The sequence below is a fragment of the Zalophus californianus genome, chromosome X, assembly GCF_009762305.2.
Source record: "Zalophus californianus isolate mZalCal1 chromosome X, mZalCal1.pri.v2, whole genome shotgun sequence".
Lineage (NCBI taxonomy): Eukaryota > Metazoa > Chordata > Mammalia > Carnivora > Otariidae > Zalophus > Zalophus californianus.
In genome coordinates, this window is record NC_045612.1 from 19,291,223 (window position 1) to 19,307,073 (window position 15,851).

Consider the following 15,851-nt stretch of genomic DNA (forward strand, 5'->3'; position numbering starts at 1 on the left):
CACGCATGCACAAATGGGGGTCATAGAGTGGGTCGGGGGGATGGGGAAAACTTGAACTTTAGGTCTGAAAGGCTAAGCTCCCCTAGAGCAGATTAGGATATGCTAAATGAGCAATATAGAGCATTGTAGAACAGGGCAGCATAGGGAGGACTAAATGTTTCTAGCTGGTATGTTAAAAAGACGCCTATACATGTAATTATCCTATAAAGCCTACCATCTGTAAGGAAATCGCCTCCTCCCCGTGTTTCCTGTTGGTCATTTATAACTTCTTGTCACCTTGAAAGGATGTCCTTTGATGTTCATTTTAACCTAATTTACAACTTCATAGAAATGTTCCTGGCAGAGAAGAGGGGGTAAAAATGTGTTTGAGGTACGGGGGCTCCAGAGTGAGATTGGCTTCTCAGAGAGGGCTCTGTTTTTGAGCAGTGGCCCTGTCTGTTCCTCGGAAGGTTGCCAATCATTAGGTTTTAGTAGGTGTGAAGCCTGTAGGGAGCCAAGTGGAAAATCAGAAGCTGCACGGGCCCCTGGACCAACAGTTTGGAAAGCACTAGGATTCGAAGTTCTTTGATAGTCTTGAAGGATGTTTGGCTTGATGGAAATTGGTTTACACAGGTGTTGTGCAAGGACACCTTGGAGTTCACCATGGCCAGCCGAGATGCCTGCAAGGCTTTCTGGAAGACCTGTGTGGAGTACCATGCTTTCTTCAGACTTTCTGAAGAGCCCAAATCCAAGCCCAAAGCCCTACTGTGCAGCAAGGGTTCCAGTTTCCGCTATAGGTAATGAAATATTGCACATAGGTCAACTGTACACACAACTTCTTTTCAATAACGTGGAAGGCAGTGGAAGGCGTTGAATTCTAGAAGCAATGAAGAATCACTTAAAGGGTGATCCCCTTTACTGCTCCTTCTCTGTGTGACACATGAGGTCCATATTTCCCAACGGGGAGACAGGAGGAGGGAAGCACCCTAGTTAAGGGGCTAGATCAGAATATTGGCAAGGATTGGGGGGGTCTTATGCTGTTTGAGAAGATGTATTTAATGAACCTGTTGTTTTCCTTATATCACAACCTCTGTGCAAGCCATGGAAAGGAAAGCTCAACGACATCTGTTTGGTGGTGGTTGGTGAGAGACAGGTGGGGAGACAGGCTTGGAGGAGCTAAGGGAGGCAGAACGCTGAGCAGTATGGCAGTAGAGGCTCTTCGCGGCAGGGGACATTTTGGAGGAATGGAAGCAAGGTGAAAATATGATCTCGTTTTTACGCGAACACACCAGCCTAGGAATTCTTTGGAAGAAGCCTTCAAAACTCTTAGCTAAGATTTAAAAAACAAACAAACAAACAAACAAAAAAACCAAACCAAAAACAAAAAACCCACCTTCTAATTGAATGTTTCCCATAGGGGATTTTCAAATAGTGGAAGCCCGCCTCAGTAAGAACTGAGATCTTAAAAACATACATGTCTTTTGATGGAATCTTTCCAAAATGTATTTTACAAATCCCCGCCTTCTTAAACAGATGATACTGAGCATAGTTTGCCCTTCTCTGAATGACCGGAACTAATATAAACATCACTTATTATCCAGGGGAGGCGATGGCCTGGGGGTGGGGGGAGGCACGACAGTCCCTGCACCTCAGTGATAAATGGCTCAGACTTTTTGGGTTTTACTATTTTTCCTGATTTCTTTTTTGGCTCTTGCGTTTCTCCCAGCCGTCGGCTGGCTTTCTTTGCTGGTGTATGGTCTGGCTGGAGCGAACCTCTTCTGTTTAGTTAGCTGTTTTTCTTCTGTCAGGAATTGGGAAACTGGATAAATAGCCTTATTAGAAATTGTGTGTAAATTTGCAGGTAGGGAAAAGGCCTTTATAGGAGAGTCAGTTCATTTTCAAGGCCAGAATTTTTAACTGTGATATAGTCTTGTTCCGAAGCTTTTAAAAATCTTCTGGGTTCTGAGAAGTTGAGGTTGCTCTAGGCCTGATAGTTGAAAAAGCGGGTAGTATCATTACTGTGATGGTCAAAGATTCATGGCCTATGTCATTCATTGGGACTCCTGACTCCAACAGTAAATGAAGCTTTGGAGTTTTAGTAGCCTGAGTGGTGTTAATAAAATGTCTTATCTCATTCTTTACCACAGTGGAAGGACCCAAAGGCAGCTTTTGGAATATGGAAAGAAAGGGAGGTTGAGGAGCTTGCCATTTGAGAGGTACATGGTTTTTTCTCTCTCTCTCTCATGTTGATTTTAAGCTGAATGTAGAGATTTCTATGTATTCTGTATGTGCTTGCAGACCATTTCAATTCCTTCTCTGTTTGCGGATTGCAGGAAACATTACCCATCTCAGTACCATGAGCGACAATGCAGGTCCTCACCGGACCTCCTCTCTGATGTGTCAAAACAAGTAAGGTTTCTGAAAATCCCTTCTTCTTTAGATAAATGTACTGCATCTACATGTCAAATGCTTTTAAGAATTGATTCTGCCAGAATGTCCCGGTGTGTAAAAAGGCGACTCTGTTTGAGTTAGGCTAGCCTCCTCAGGAGGTCTGTCAGCTCAGTCTTTCCAGCCAATAGAAGACCATTTAATAAATCACCACTGGTGTGTATCTTATGGACTGAAAGGATCTGGCGCATCTCTAAATTGCAACTTGTATTGCTAACATCGTGCAAAATGCAGATCCAAATGAATTTCTAAAACTAAAAAGCTTTTTTTTTTTTTTTACCTAATGAAAAATTTTAAGGCTTAGAGGAAGCTCCAAGGTCTTGGGTTAACGTTTTAAAGTACTCTTGCTGTGTAATTTTGTCACTTAATTCAAGAACAAAGTGCTATTCTCCTGGAATCATGAGATGATGGCTTCATTTGAGTTTTATAAGCATTAACCATGGTAATTATTTTGCTTTTGCTCTCCCTAAAAAAAAAAAATAATTATAGGTCTCACAAACTCTCATGTCTTCATTCAAATCATAGGCAGTTTTTATTTCAAAGGCGTCACAGAGGTATAATGCTGGAAGGTGCCATCTAACATGTGACCCTCTCATGCATAGCCCTCCTTCCCACCATTTTACAGAGAATAGGGAGGAGGCTGGAGCAGGGAGGTTAGGAGGCCCACCTAAGGTTACACAGCAGAGCCAGAACCAGAAGGCAGAACCCCTGGCTCATTTATAAATGAGCTACTAAACCATACTGCCTGGAGTCCCACGCCGGCTGAAGAACATGGAGAACTCAGAGGCAGGGAGTGGGATGCAGTGAGAAAGGAGACTGTCGTGTGTATTTTTTAGCACATGGATTGGGATATGGTACAAGGTATTTCCCATTCTGTATCCATTCATCAGCCTTGGAATAGAATATGGATCGATATGACCTTGTGAAAAATACCTTTGTGAAATTCAAGGCGTTTAGATCCCTGCTCCCACGCCAACCAAATGGCTTTTCCCTTCTTTCACCAACATGTCCTCTCTTGCAAGGTGGAAGATTTGAGACTAGCGTACGGCGGTGGGTATTACCGAAATGTGAATGGAGTGCACGCATCGGAGCCGGTGCTAGACCATAGGAGGAGAAACTCAGCGGTGGAGGTGACGTTTGCAGCCGAGCTGGAGCGTTCCAAACCAGAGGCGGATCCCACACTGTTACATCAGTCCCAAAGCAGTTCCTCTTTCCCTTTTATTTATACAGACCCTGTCTTTAGCACTGACCTGGATCCCAGAGACTACTTTGAGGAAAGGAGTCCTCTGAGCTCCTTCCAACCAAGCTGTAAGTTTGCTGACAATCACATGAGCGCATCTTCTGGCCTTGCAAGCAAAGTGAGTCCAGCAAGGCAGCTAACTTACACAGATGTGCCCTATATTCCTTGTACTGGTCAGCAGGTCGATATTATGCCTCCCCAAGTCTTTTTTTATGTGGACAGACCACCCCAGGTGCCCAAACGGTCCCCAGTCATGGCAGAGGAAAGGGAAAGGCCAGACAGCTGTCTAGAGCCCGCTGCAATGAAGCCAGCCAAAAGAAGCCCAAGGAATGTCAGAATGAAGAGCTTTCAGCAAGACTTTCAAGAACTCCAAGAAGCTATGGCCAGGACTAGTGGTAGGAGCAACATCAACGTAGATCTGGAAGCGGAAGACCCAAATTTAGAAGATGCATTTGCATATAGCATTCAAGAGCAAACCCCGAAACGATCCCAGAGCCAATCAGACATGAAAACGATCCGTTTTCCTTTTGGGTCCGAATTTAGACCTTTAGGGCCTTGTCCTACTCTGAGTCGTAAAGCTGACCTTTTTACATATATGTTTGCAGAGCAGGAGTTTCCAACAGTTTTAATGGATCAGGGAGCAACAGAAAGGTATGTAACTAGTGAATCCAGTGATTCAGAATCAGAAATTCTTAAACCAGACTACTACTCTTTGTATGGCAAAGGAACAAGGTCACCCATGGCCAGAATCCGCTTATCTTCTGGTAGTCTACAGCTTGATGAAGAGGATGAAGGTGTTTCTTTCAATACGCCAACTGCTGAAGACAGGACTTTGCTAAAACCATGTAATTACTTTTTAGCTTAAAAGTGTGAACTCAGTGAACATTTCTGGGCCAGTTCCATGTTGCCAACTTAGGTAAAATATAAGGAACGTTCTGCACAAACCATTTTCTTAGTTATCATTCGTTGGTATTAAGGGGATCTCCTACTTTTGGGCACCTAGCTTATTAAAGATCCAGCTGCTGCCTCGTTCCTCAAGCTCCCCTCCTCAGTTTCCTCTGAAGGGACTCTGGAACATACCCTTTCCTCACCAGCACCGTGGTCAGGCAAGGTGGCTACTTGTCATCTCCGTTTTACGTTTCCCCATAGAGACATTATCGATGAAGTTCAGGCTCTTCCACACTGAATAATGGTGACAGTATGGGTTGGCATAGCATCGGCCTCTGATGTCCTTTAGTGATTTGGTAGATTGTGACTGTGTTGGTCATTTTGTTCTTAAGCCATACTGTGACTAAAGGTTCCAGTAAAAATGGTCCTGTCGTGTGTTAAAGACTTCAATTTTTATAACATTTATTAGGGGGAGCATGGCCCTCCTATACCTCAGGAACAAGTTGGTGGCATAGATCCTCTCATCAGAATACAAGTTTTTAATGCATCTAGGACTTGGAAGAATTCTAAACCTTGGAAATTCATGAATTAATCAATTTCTAAAGCCAGATATATGCCCGATGAAGATATTATGACGTTTGACTTACTACTTCTGTACTCTTAACTATCTATTATATGTAGTGACAGATAAAAATTAACATGTTGGTTTATCTACTTTCTCCTGCAAGACTTTATTTTTTTGCCGTCTCTTGTTGCATGTATATGTAGGCAAGGAAATGAGATGAATGGTATTTTAATAAAGAGTGATGGAAATCCATTTATTTAAAAAAAAGAAGTTGCAAGTATGATCTTCATTTTGTTTTAGTCAACTTCAGAAATGATTGGTTCTGGTCTATTACCAAGGGAAGGGACAGTTAATAAGAAAAAGGAAGGAGGCAGGGGAAAACGTAGAGTCAGGGAGGGAGAAGTGGTAGAATTGGGGTAGCTGATGAGAAGAAGGATAGTGCTAAAACCAGACTGAGTTCATGAACCAAGAGTCTATTCTGGAGAGAACGAGGGAGAGAGCAGAAGCAGAGGGGGAGGGCCAGAGGGAGAGGGAGAAGCAGATACCCCACTGAGCAGGGAGCCCAATGACGTGGGGCTTGATCCCAGGACTTTGGGATCATGACTTGAGCCGAAGGCAGACACTTAACTGACTGAGCCACTCAGGTGCCCCGTAAGTGTGTGTATGTGTACACACACACACACACACACACACACACACAGCTTGCATCGTGTTCTTACTTTCTTTGTCCTTATATCAGAAAAATTCCTTTTAATATACCTTTCTCTAGCCTTTCCCACATTCTAGCACTTTCTTCCCTGCTCCTACCCAGTAACATGAATGTAAAAAAGCGATTTAATAATAATAATATATTGAAGCCCAGTCACCTATATGTTAATCCTATAGATCCTCAGAGCTATAGTAAGTTCATCCTTGACCTTTTCTCTAGGACAAACTCAAATTCCTTTAGGCTTACATGCTCTTTCTCATCTCAATTTCTGGAAGTCTTTGTGAAATTTGTTCTCCCCAGAGAACTATAGGGTTCAAATCTGTATTTGATTTCCTAATAAAACCTAACTAGGGTGACCACACAACATATTGTCCAACCTAGGGCATTTCTGAGTGAAAGAGGACTCTACCAATACTTTTGTCAGGACAGGGGGACAGATATGCATGGTAGCTATAATCAGTGCTTAAATCTGAAGAACACCTTCTAGTTTCCAATGGAGACGTTGGTGTTAAAGTTCCAATAACAAATTAAAGAGCAGAGGAGACAAAATTTGAAACAATTAAAGTTCTGCCCCATACCCCCACCTTGAGAAAACAAACACTGAGGACCATGAAATTTAAATATTTATTTTTCAATCCCCCACAACATTGGAGTATGCTTCGCCTAGAAACAGTTTACAGGACTAATAACTCTAATGAATAAGCAATATAATTCCTATCCATGATGCAGCTGTGTTGTAAAGTTTCAAATAATCCATTTATAAATTCGTTGCTTTTGCTTTTACAAAAATATTCATTCAACCCATGATATGAGTTGCAAAATTATTTCTAGACCTCTACAAATTATAAACTGTAATTGCATTTCAGTCACACAGCAGGTGAAAATTTCAACTGAACCATTACTTCAAAATACAAGCATTAAAAGTAATTGTTACAGTATAGGCACCAATGAAAAGAACTTTCTTGGCATATGACATGACCACGACTTATTCAAGTGTCTGTATTATTACAGAAAGAGAAGAGGTAATGGCCACTTTGACTAAAAACTGTATTCTTTACTTGAAGAACACCTTTCTTCTAATATTTGGCAATTATTCCGATTTTTAGAAATGACTTCTGTGCAAAAACCAAACTGTGCAGATCCAAACAACAAAACGTTAACTACCAAAACTAATTAATATCAATAATTCTACAACTACTGAAATATAGCCCCAGTTTGGAACTTAGGCAGGCATAATATATATATTGGGCTTAAAAGAAAAAAGGTATTACCCATGTAACAGTACCATAAATATAACTGAAAATAACTGTACAGTCTAACTTAACTTTTGTACGGACACAGGTCATCCTGTACTCTGGTTATTTTCATATGAACTAGAAAATGCTTATTTAAATACCCTTTCAAAAATGAACAAATGATGCTTATGTACTGGATAATTATGGAGAACAAAAATGTATAAATAGTTTATAGGACATTTCACTACCATGACAAAAATATGCTGGTGTAAGTTATATTCATACCTGTTGATCAGGTACTTAATCACATGATTATCAGCTTTTACTTAAGCTCCCCAAATCCAAGCAATATAATATGCTATATGAGTTGAAGATTTTAAAAATGAAGACTGATAAATTCCTCCAGTATTGCCAAAGACCCATCCTTGGCTAATTAGTATTGCTTTAATTTTCCAACCATGTTAAATAAGGGTTAACTGCCTCTTCTGCAAGAGAAGGTCAATACTGCACACCAAGAGGTACCTCTGTTGCTACATGTTGCCTATAGATGCTTCAAACACAGGGCTCTCAAATGGGATCGTCATTGAGCTGCCTGGAAAATCATCCCAACTTGGTAGAGGGAGTCAATACTTTTCAGGTTTCATTTCCAAGAGCTTATTAAAAACTTCCGTTTTAAGAAGAAATGACTTGTTTCCACCTCCCCACCAATAGTCACTTTTAGAATATGCTTGTGTTTTTTTTTTTTTTTAAGTGTTTTGAGGCTTGATGATTTACAAACATTGAATATTTAGGATGACTTTGAAAGACCTGTACGTTTCATGAGTGTACAGTTAACTAAGGATCAAAACATGAAAGGTATTCATCCCAGTTAACTTAAATAATAATGATACCTAAAAGCAAAACTGTATCTCAACATTTAGTAGAATACAGATGAAACTATAGTATTAAAAGTTATTCCTTACAAAATAATCTCTTTAAAATATAAAATGATAAACACCATCACAAAATAGTTGAAGAGCTTCTTCCAAATCTTCAATGTTGCAAAGATCCAAAAGGCACATGGAGCTCATGAGTTAAGCATTGTTAAGCTTGGAGTAGCTTTGGTGGGTTTCTCTGGGTCCATATGAAATAGAAGCCGATAATAAGTTCCTTAGGGGGATTCATCTGCTGAACACCTATAAAATGAAGAAAAATTTAAACCTATATACAACTACACATGTTTATATTTCTCATCTGTATGAACTCTGCAATAAAGGTACTGATTCAGCAAACTAAATTCTTTTACTGAATATCATCAGGTAGACGTTAACATATAAAGAAGTTCAAAAATCTCTTCTGTAGGGGTGCCTGGGTGGCTCAGTTGGTTTAAGCGTCTGACTCTTGATCTCAGCTCAGGTCTTGATCTCAGGGTTGTGAGTTCAGGCTCCATGTGGGGCCCACTTAAAAACAAAATCCCTTCCGGGGTGCCTGGGTGGCTCAGTCGTTAAGCGTCTGCCTTCGGCTCAGGTCATGATCTCGGGGTCCTGGGATCGAGCCCCGCATCGGGCTCCCTGCTCCACGGGAAGCCTGCTTCTCCCTCTCCCACTCCCCCTGCTTGTGTTCCCTCTCTCGCTGTGTCTCTCTCTCTCTCAAATAAATAAAATCTTTAAAAAAAAAAACAAACCAAACCAAACAAAAAAACCAAAATCCCATCCATATCTGGTTTGACAACCTCCAGTTGACTTGTTTGCAAATTGGAAAAGAGCGGGAAGTTGTCCATGAAAATCTAAGGGATTTTGAAGAGGGGTTAGTTTAGTGTATGAGGACAAATAGGCTTCATCAGATAGAAGATCTATCAGAGCGTGTGATTTCACAGGCCGTATAGTTTGTTCCAACTGGATCCCAGTGGCATCACAAAGATAAACAAGTAGAAAGATGCACCGAGAAGCGATATATCACGGGATTGAGACTAGAATTAGTATTGCTTTATTCTGTTGGAGCTAAGAAGGTGTGTGCATGCATACAAAAGTCTGGTTTAAAAAGAGAACGTAAAAATTAAATGTATGAACTTTATTGAATAGGAACAAAGTTAAACCAACAATTTGAGACAGTGTGGAAACTGAAGTCAATCATAAGGACCTTCTGTAGTCTATACTGACTTCCTCTACCTACAATCCTTCCCTTAACTTTACTTACGGGGGCTAAACGTAAGAACTTCAGCACTGGAAGCTATGTGAATAGTAGTGTGATGAGGGTAGTGGCAAGAATGAAAACATTCCTAAGTGGTATCTACAAGGGCCCAAATAAAAATATGCTCTGTGACCTTTCGTCTATACCCCTACTAGCAGGCGAAGGAGAAAAAAACCAAAACAGGCCATTTCTTTCAGGGGGAAAAGTACCTTGTAATGCCCAAAGATAATTCCAAAAGCTCGTGTTTAAGATGGGCGACAAACAAAACAGTTTTAAGCATACAACTATTAAGAAGTGACTTAATAATTAGGAATAGTTGAAATGACTGAATCAAGGTAATCATATCGTATCATAAACATCCCACAGAAAATGTCAAAATAATTTCTTAAATGACATTTCAAGCTTACTTTTGAAATTTTTCAATTAATTTCTTCACCATTTTATCTGTGATGCCAGGACAGGCGGCTTCAGCCACAGCAATACTTTTCTCAAGTTCTTCAATTGCCTGATTCCTGCTAGCATTATTCTCATCCTGCTGTTTAAGCTGAGAAAGATCAATAGCAATAACATTTAAAATTACCAGACTTCTTAACATAGATATCCAAAGCTAATGAATCCGTACTTACTTCAGCAAATGCAGGTGTGATTATCATAGACAAACAGCTCAGGGTTTGCACAAGATCTTGCTCCTTGGAACAAATAATATAGATCATGCCCATGAAATGAACATAATAAGTCATGGTGTTCTTATTCTGTAACAAGCGAGCACTAATTTGAAACCTCCCTCCCAAAAGGCCCAATATAAGGCACGTCTCCATGCTTCCTTCCCACCCATCCATCATCCGGAAGGCCTCTAACCTCTAGGATTACATCAGATATCCACGATTCCACTGGGTGTATGCATGTCTAGGTAAATTGCATTTAAAAAACATACCGATGGCCACTTAAACGACTTCCGTGACCTTTACTTAATTAGCTCAAAACTAATGGCAAGTGAAGCATACTATGGACACAGTGAGATAGGCGGGCATTTAGGGGTATTAAATTCTAATAATTTTTGGCCATCATAATCTCACTCCATTAGTCCAAAAGAATCTATCGAGAGGAAGTGATCAATGCCATGTACATACAGCCCCATTCTGTAGCTTCTTTGGATCAGGCTTCTTCCGCACGGTGGTAAAGCTCCATTCGGGATGAGTATTATTTTCTCTGCTGGTGGGTTCCCTAAAGAGATGGCCCAAAATACTAATATAAGTTCCTAAATAATTCAGCTTGGTGAAAATATCAAATCATTGATTCCAAATCAATGCAGCCAGACTCTGAAGAGTTGTTCCGATATATAAAAAATCAGAGTATAAAAAAAGCATTTGGGGGGCGCCTGGGTGGTTCAGTTGGTTAAGCGACTGCCTTTGGCTCAGGTCATGATCTCGGGGTCCTGGGATTGAGCCCCGCATCGGGCTCCCTGCTCCACGGGAAGCCTGCTTCTCCCTCTCCCACTCCCACTCCCCTGCTTGTGTTCCCTCTCTCGCTGTCTCTCTGTCAAATAAATAAATAAATAATCTAAAAAAAAAAAAAGCATTTGGGGGCGCCTGGGTGGCTCAGTCATTAAGTGTCTGCCTTCTGCTCAGGTCATGATCTTGCGGTCCTGGGATCGAGCCCCGCATCGGGCTCCCTGCTTCGAGGGAAGCCTGCTTCTCCCTCTCCCACTCCCCTTGCTTGTGTTCCCTCTCTTGCTGTCTCTCTCTGTCAAATAAATAAATAAAATCTTAAAAAAAAAAAAGCATTTGATCTTGGTTTTGGGTGGATACTACAATGTACTGGAGAAGAGCAGTGGTCTTCAATTCCTAAGTGTGCATCAGAATCACAGGTGGAGACCTCTTACCACGTAGATAAAGGCCTGCCCCCACCCCTCCCCACTGACTGGATCAGGATCTCCTGGGGCGTGGCTTTTGGTTCTTTTTTAAAGTTCCATGGGCTACTTTCATGGGCAGCCATGGCCAACAAACCATTACAACAGGGCACAAAAATCGTCCTGGTATTTTTTTTTTTAAAGTAGGGCAATTTCTCATAAATGCAGGACTCTGAGAGTATTATCAAAAGAAATTTTGTGTTGCCGTTGTGCCGATTCAGCCAGTGGAAGAGTAAATTCTGGTGTAACCTACAGACTTCCCTGGTCTCCATTAAGTTATGGACTTAGAATCTCAGATGTCAATGTCAATGCTGTGGTTAGAAAACCGGTGGAACTTTTTTAGGGAGGTAGAAATCATATATAGATGAATATTTAAATATATCAGTGTGATCACAGTTTAGTATGTGGCCAAGGGGTGGGAAAGGCCTGGAGGTCAGTTCTCCAGAAGGATTTTGCAGGTTCCCCCAAAGTATGAGAAGACACAGCCCCTTATCACTTTGGGCAAACTAATATAACACTTTTTAATTGAATCTTGTTCCAAAATTTTGTAATATACTCAAGTATCCACTAGGGGTTAGACCGAGACCATTTAAAAATAGAGCAATTCACTTCTAAGAAAAAACCTGTTTCCAAATTCATTGTACTCCACAGACTGTGATTTTAAAAGATTTCCACAGTTTCTACCGTAAAACTTTAAAATAAGGTTTATATTTTATGCTAGAGAAAGCATAGTGGATACTAGTTAAAAGATAGGCAATATTAGAATGGGCTACCTACATAAAAATTGAATGATTTGGGCGCCTGGGTGGCTCAGTTGGTTAAGCGACTGCCTTCGGCTCAGGTCATGATCCTGGAGTCCCGGGATCGAGTCCCACATCGGGCTCCCTGCTCAGCGGGGAGTCTGCTTCTCCCTCTGACCCTCTTCCCTCTCGTGCTCTCTATCTCTCATTCTCTCTCTCTCAAATAAATAAATAAAATCTTTAAAAAAAATTGAATGATTTGTACATACGAATCAGAGCCCTCAGAATCAGATTCATCATCACTGTGCCCTTCTGCCTTCCATCTCTTAAAGCGATCTATCAGTTCGGTCAGATAAGAAGTCTTCTTTGAATTTTTTACAATGAATTTGTGTTTCAGAAGTTCTTTAGCTGTAGGACGCTAGGGAAAGAGGAAGGACACAAGAATACTTCCAGGTTCTTTATGATTGCAAGGGGTAGTAAAAAATTATTTCAATGATTAAGCAGAAAAGGTACATCTGAAAAGTAGGTCTATAAACATGAGGACAACTAAAATGCTGTAGGGCAATAAACAGCTAATTCTACTTTTTGAAGTGGCTCAAGGCAACCAAATTGAATTTACTACCTTTGTACCAATTTGTTCAAGCCCAGGGGGCGAAAAGGTGGCCTACCTACCAGCAAACTGGCAGGCAGGGACCTCTCAAAAGCAAAGAAACACAGAATAGGATTTTGAAAATAAGTTAACATTTAAAAGCATTTCAACAACAACAACAAAATAAAATAAAAACATTTCAACATAGTGCTTTCAAATACTCTTATTATATTTACTGTAAGTTGGACAAATGGATGACAACTAGCAAGGCTGTAACTTTATCATCTGCACACATCTTATGATCCCCAGATTAATCCTTTCTCCATCACACATTAATTCATAGTGCATCTAAATGCAAATACCGGGTGCTGTGGGGGATATTTCTCCCCTAGGGTTTTGTTAATATCAGAATATTCATTCTCAACTTAAAAACAGTTACATCAAAAATTAGTTCTTGTACATTTCTAGCTTCTAGAAGTCACCAGGCAGCTTTATTTTAGAAACAGTAAAGCAACTGTGATCAAATCTGCCAGGTAAATGAGTGGAGTTCATTAGACTTCAGTAAAAGCATACAACTTCATATGCTGGAATTTCTCAACATTAAATTTTCAAAGAAGTGAAACGCACACATCACTTTCCATGAAAAATGAAAACACAGTTGAATAAAAATCACTGTGGATAGTTACACGTGTACTTTAATAATGACTTCCTATAACAGGAACTTCATTTCTCAAACTTCTTTCCCTCTGAAATAAGAAATGATCAACAGAATAAGGAAGGAACTAGGGACCATGAGAAAGAGAAAAAGATACGGAGGAAGGAGAAAAGTAAGGATCTTGTTAAGGACTGAACAGCATTAGCAAGAGAGAAGGAAGATCCAGGTTCCTAGAAGGATCTTAGACAATTTTCACATGCACTGTATTCCTCACTGTAGAAAAACCCCATTTGCTTATATAGATTTAATAATCAAAAACAAATAGTAACAGCAATATGTACTCACAAATGACGGATCTTTGTTCAGGCAAGCATCAATAAACTCCTTAAAGGACTTAGTAAAGTCTCCAACAAGAGTTGGAGGATTGTTTTTTGGAATAAGAAACAGAACTCTCATCGGATGCATATCAGAGTTAGGTGGCTCTCCTTTGGCTAGCTCAATAGCAGTGATTCCCAATGACCAAATGTCAGCCTGGCGTAAGAGAGAGAAAAAAGTGTTAGCTCAAAATTCCATTCCAACAGACTGCCATGAAACAGCCTGTGCGTCACATGATATTAAAGTGTCTCAAGAGGGGCACCTGGCTGGCTCAGTCAGAAGAGCGTGTGACTCTTGATCGTGGGCTCGTGAGTTTGAGCCCCATGTTGGGGGCAGAGAGGAAATTTAAAAAAAATAAAATGTCTCAAAAAATGTAATGTAAATGTAATAAATGTTTACTAATTAAATTCATTTATTTAAAAAAATTATCAAATTCCTTAACGTTTTGCCAGGCACCACATTCTGGGCACTGAGGATTGAGGTGGTGAATAAAGCAGACAAAAATCCCTGCTGCCAAGGGGCTTGTGTTCCAACAGAAGGGACAGATAAGTAAATAAATATGATGTCAGGCGGTGCTAGGTTCTGTGAAGAAAAGAATAAAATCAGGATAAGGGAATCATGAATGATGGGGTCAGGGGGCTGCAAATTTTACACAGGATGGCTAGGGAAGACTGCTCTGTGAGGTAATGGGTTGTTTTATTTTTTTAAGATTTATTTATTTATTTTAGAGGGGAGGAACAGAGGGAGAGGGAGAGTATCTCAAGCAGACTCCACGCTGAGTGCCGAGCCCAACATGGGGCTGATCCTACAACCCCAAGATCATGACCTGAGTGGAAACTAAGAGTTGGACGTCCAACTGACTGCACCACCCAGGCGCCCCCACCGTGAAGTAATGCTTAAGCAGAGACCTGATTGGAAGGAAGGTTATTCCAGATAGAGGGAAGGGTGAGTGCAAAGATCCTGAGGCCAGAGTGGTACTTGATATGTTTGAGGAACAGCAGTGAGGCCCCTGTGGTCGAAGGAGACAGAATATAGAGGAGAATAAAAGGAGAGGAGGCTGGGGAGGCAGACAAGGGCCAGATCATAGACAGCTATGTATGTGATAGTAAGGACCTTGGATTTTATTCTAAGTGGGATGGAAGGCTATTGAAGGGAAGAGGCTCAAAATATTATCAGCATCCTGGGAACTTATGATTTAGCAGGAACACCTGACATAACACTAGCTTTCAAAATCCTTTTAAAAGAAGGAAAATTTGGGCAGTTTCTTTACATCGAATAGCATGCTATATAAAACCTATTATTAAAAACAAAACAGCTTTGTACAGGTAACACTTTACTTTTGAGTCATAAGCTGACTGTTGAATAACTTCAGGAGCCATCCAAAATGGTGTTCCCACAAAGGTATTTCTTTTGATTTGTGTATCTGTCAGCTGGCCAGCAACTCCAAAGTCAGCCAGTTTAACATCTCCTTGTTCCGACAGTAAGACGTTGGCAGCTGTGGGGAAAAAAGAAACGAAAACCCCTCAGCTTCCTCAGAATGCAGCTATGTTTCCCAGGTTCATATAAGATTTCTGTATACCTTTTATGTCTCGGTGAATTTTCTTTTCTGAATGCAGATAGTCCAGACCTTTCAAAATTTCCTTCAGCATGGTAGCAATCTGGAACTCATCAAATGGACCAGCTCGAAGCTGAGGGGGGAAAACACACACACTTTTACACACGTCCGAACAATCTAGTTCAAACTTGATATTATCTTTGAAACAAGGGAATCACTTAAATATACGAAGCAATTCTGCTTATTGAGCCAATATTGAAACAATGGGGAAAACAACTTAAAAGATGAGGGAAGAGAGTAAACAAGTTAAGTCAAAAGGCTGAAAGGGTTTTTAAATGATTAGATTTAATCTCGAAAGATAATAGAAGCATTGTGACCTCTGTACCAGCTCCACGTCCCGAGGTTCCTAAATATTTACATCCAAGATTTAAGAAATATGCTTAAACAAGACAGAATTAGCTTTCTTTTCTTTTTGGCTAGGAAAAAAAGAAATCAGCTACTTAAATTTTGGCGTTGTCTATTTAAATGATTTAACTATTTACACTAAACTGATTTTGAGATCAGTCAGCCCACAGCATGGTTCGGTTCTTGGCATTCGTTGGATCTCAGTCACTTTGGAAAGCAGAGAGCCTTTTTGAGACCGGAATTTATTTATTTATTTATTTATTTATTTATTTATTTAAAGATTTTATTTATTTATTTGAGAGAGAGAGAACGAGAGACAGAGAGCACGAGCGGGAAGAGGGTCAGAGGGAGAAGCCGACTCCCCGCCGAGCAGGGAGCCCGATGTGGGAC

The 15,851-nt window shown here is 40.5% G+C and overlaps 2 protein-coding genes across 2 annotated transcripts in view; one reads left to right on the plus strand and one right to left on the minus strand.

Moving 5' to 3' along the window:
• FRMD7 (FERM domain containing 7) overlaps positions 1-4,532 on the plus strand; it is a 47,854-nt gene extending 43,322 nt beyond the window's left edge. Inside the window, exons 9-12 of the mRNA XM_027608940.1 lie at positions 613-776; positions 2,127-2,195; positions 2,313-2,388; positions 3,450-4,532. Of these exons, the coding sequence (XP_027464741.1) occupies positions 613-776; positions 2,127-2,195; positions 2,313-2,388; positions 3,450-4,532 (1,392 nt within the window). The remainder of the gene's footprint in view (positions 1-612; positions 777-2,126; positions 2,196-2,312; positions 2,389-3,449) is intronic.
• Positions 4,533-6,439: 1,907 nt separating this feature from the next.
• The window catches only part of STK26 (serine/threonine kinase 26), a 53,087-nt gene continuing 43,675 nt past the window's right edge, over positions 6,440-15,851 (minus strand). Inside the window, exons 5-12 of the mRNA XM_027609351.2 lie at positions 15,081-15,189; positions 14,839-14,996; positions 13,472-13,657; positions 12,152-12,300; positions 10,364-10,457; positions 9,860-9,922; positions 9,641-9,777; positions 6,440-8,239 (exon numbers count right to left, since the gene is read on the minus strand). Coding sequence (XP_027465152.1) covers positions 8,215-8,239; positions 9,641-9,777; positions 9,860-9,922; positions 10,364-10,457; positions 12,152-12,300; positions 13,472-13,657; positions 14,839-14,996; positions 15,081-15,189 — 921 coding nt within the window. The 3' untranslated portion in view covers positions 6,440-8,214. The remainder of the gene's footprint in view (positions 8,240-9,640; positions 9,778-9,859; positions 9,923-10,363; positions 10,458-12,151; positions 12,301-13,471; positions 13,658-14,838; positions 14,997-15,080; positions 15,190-15,851) is intronic.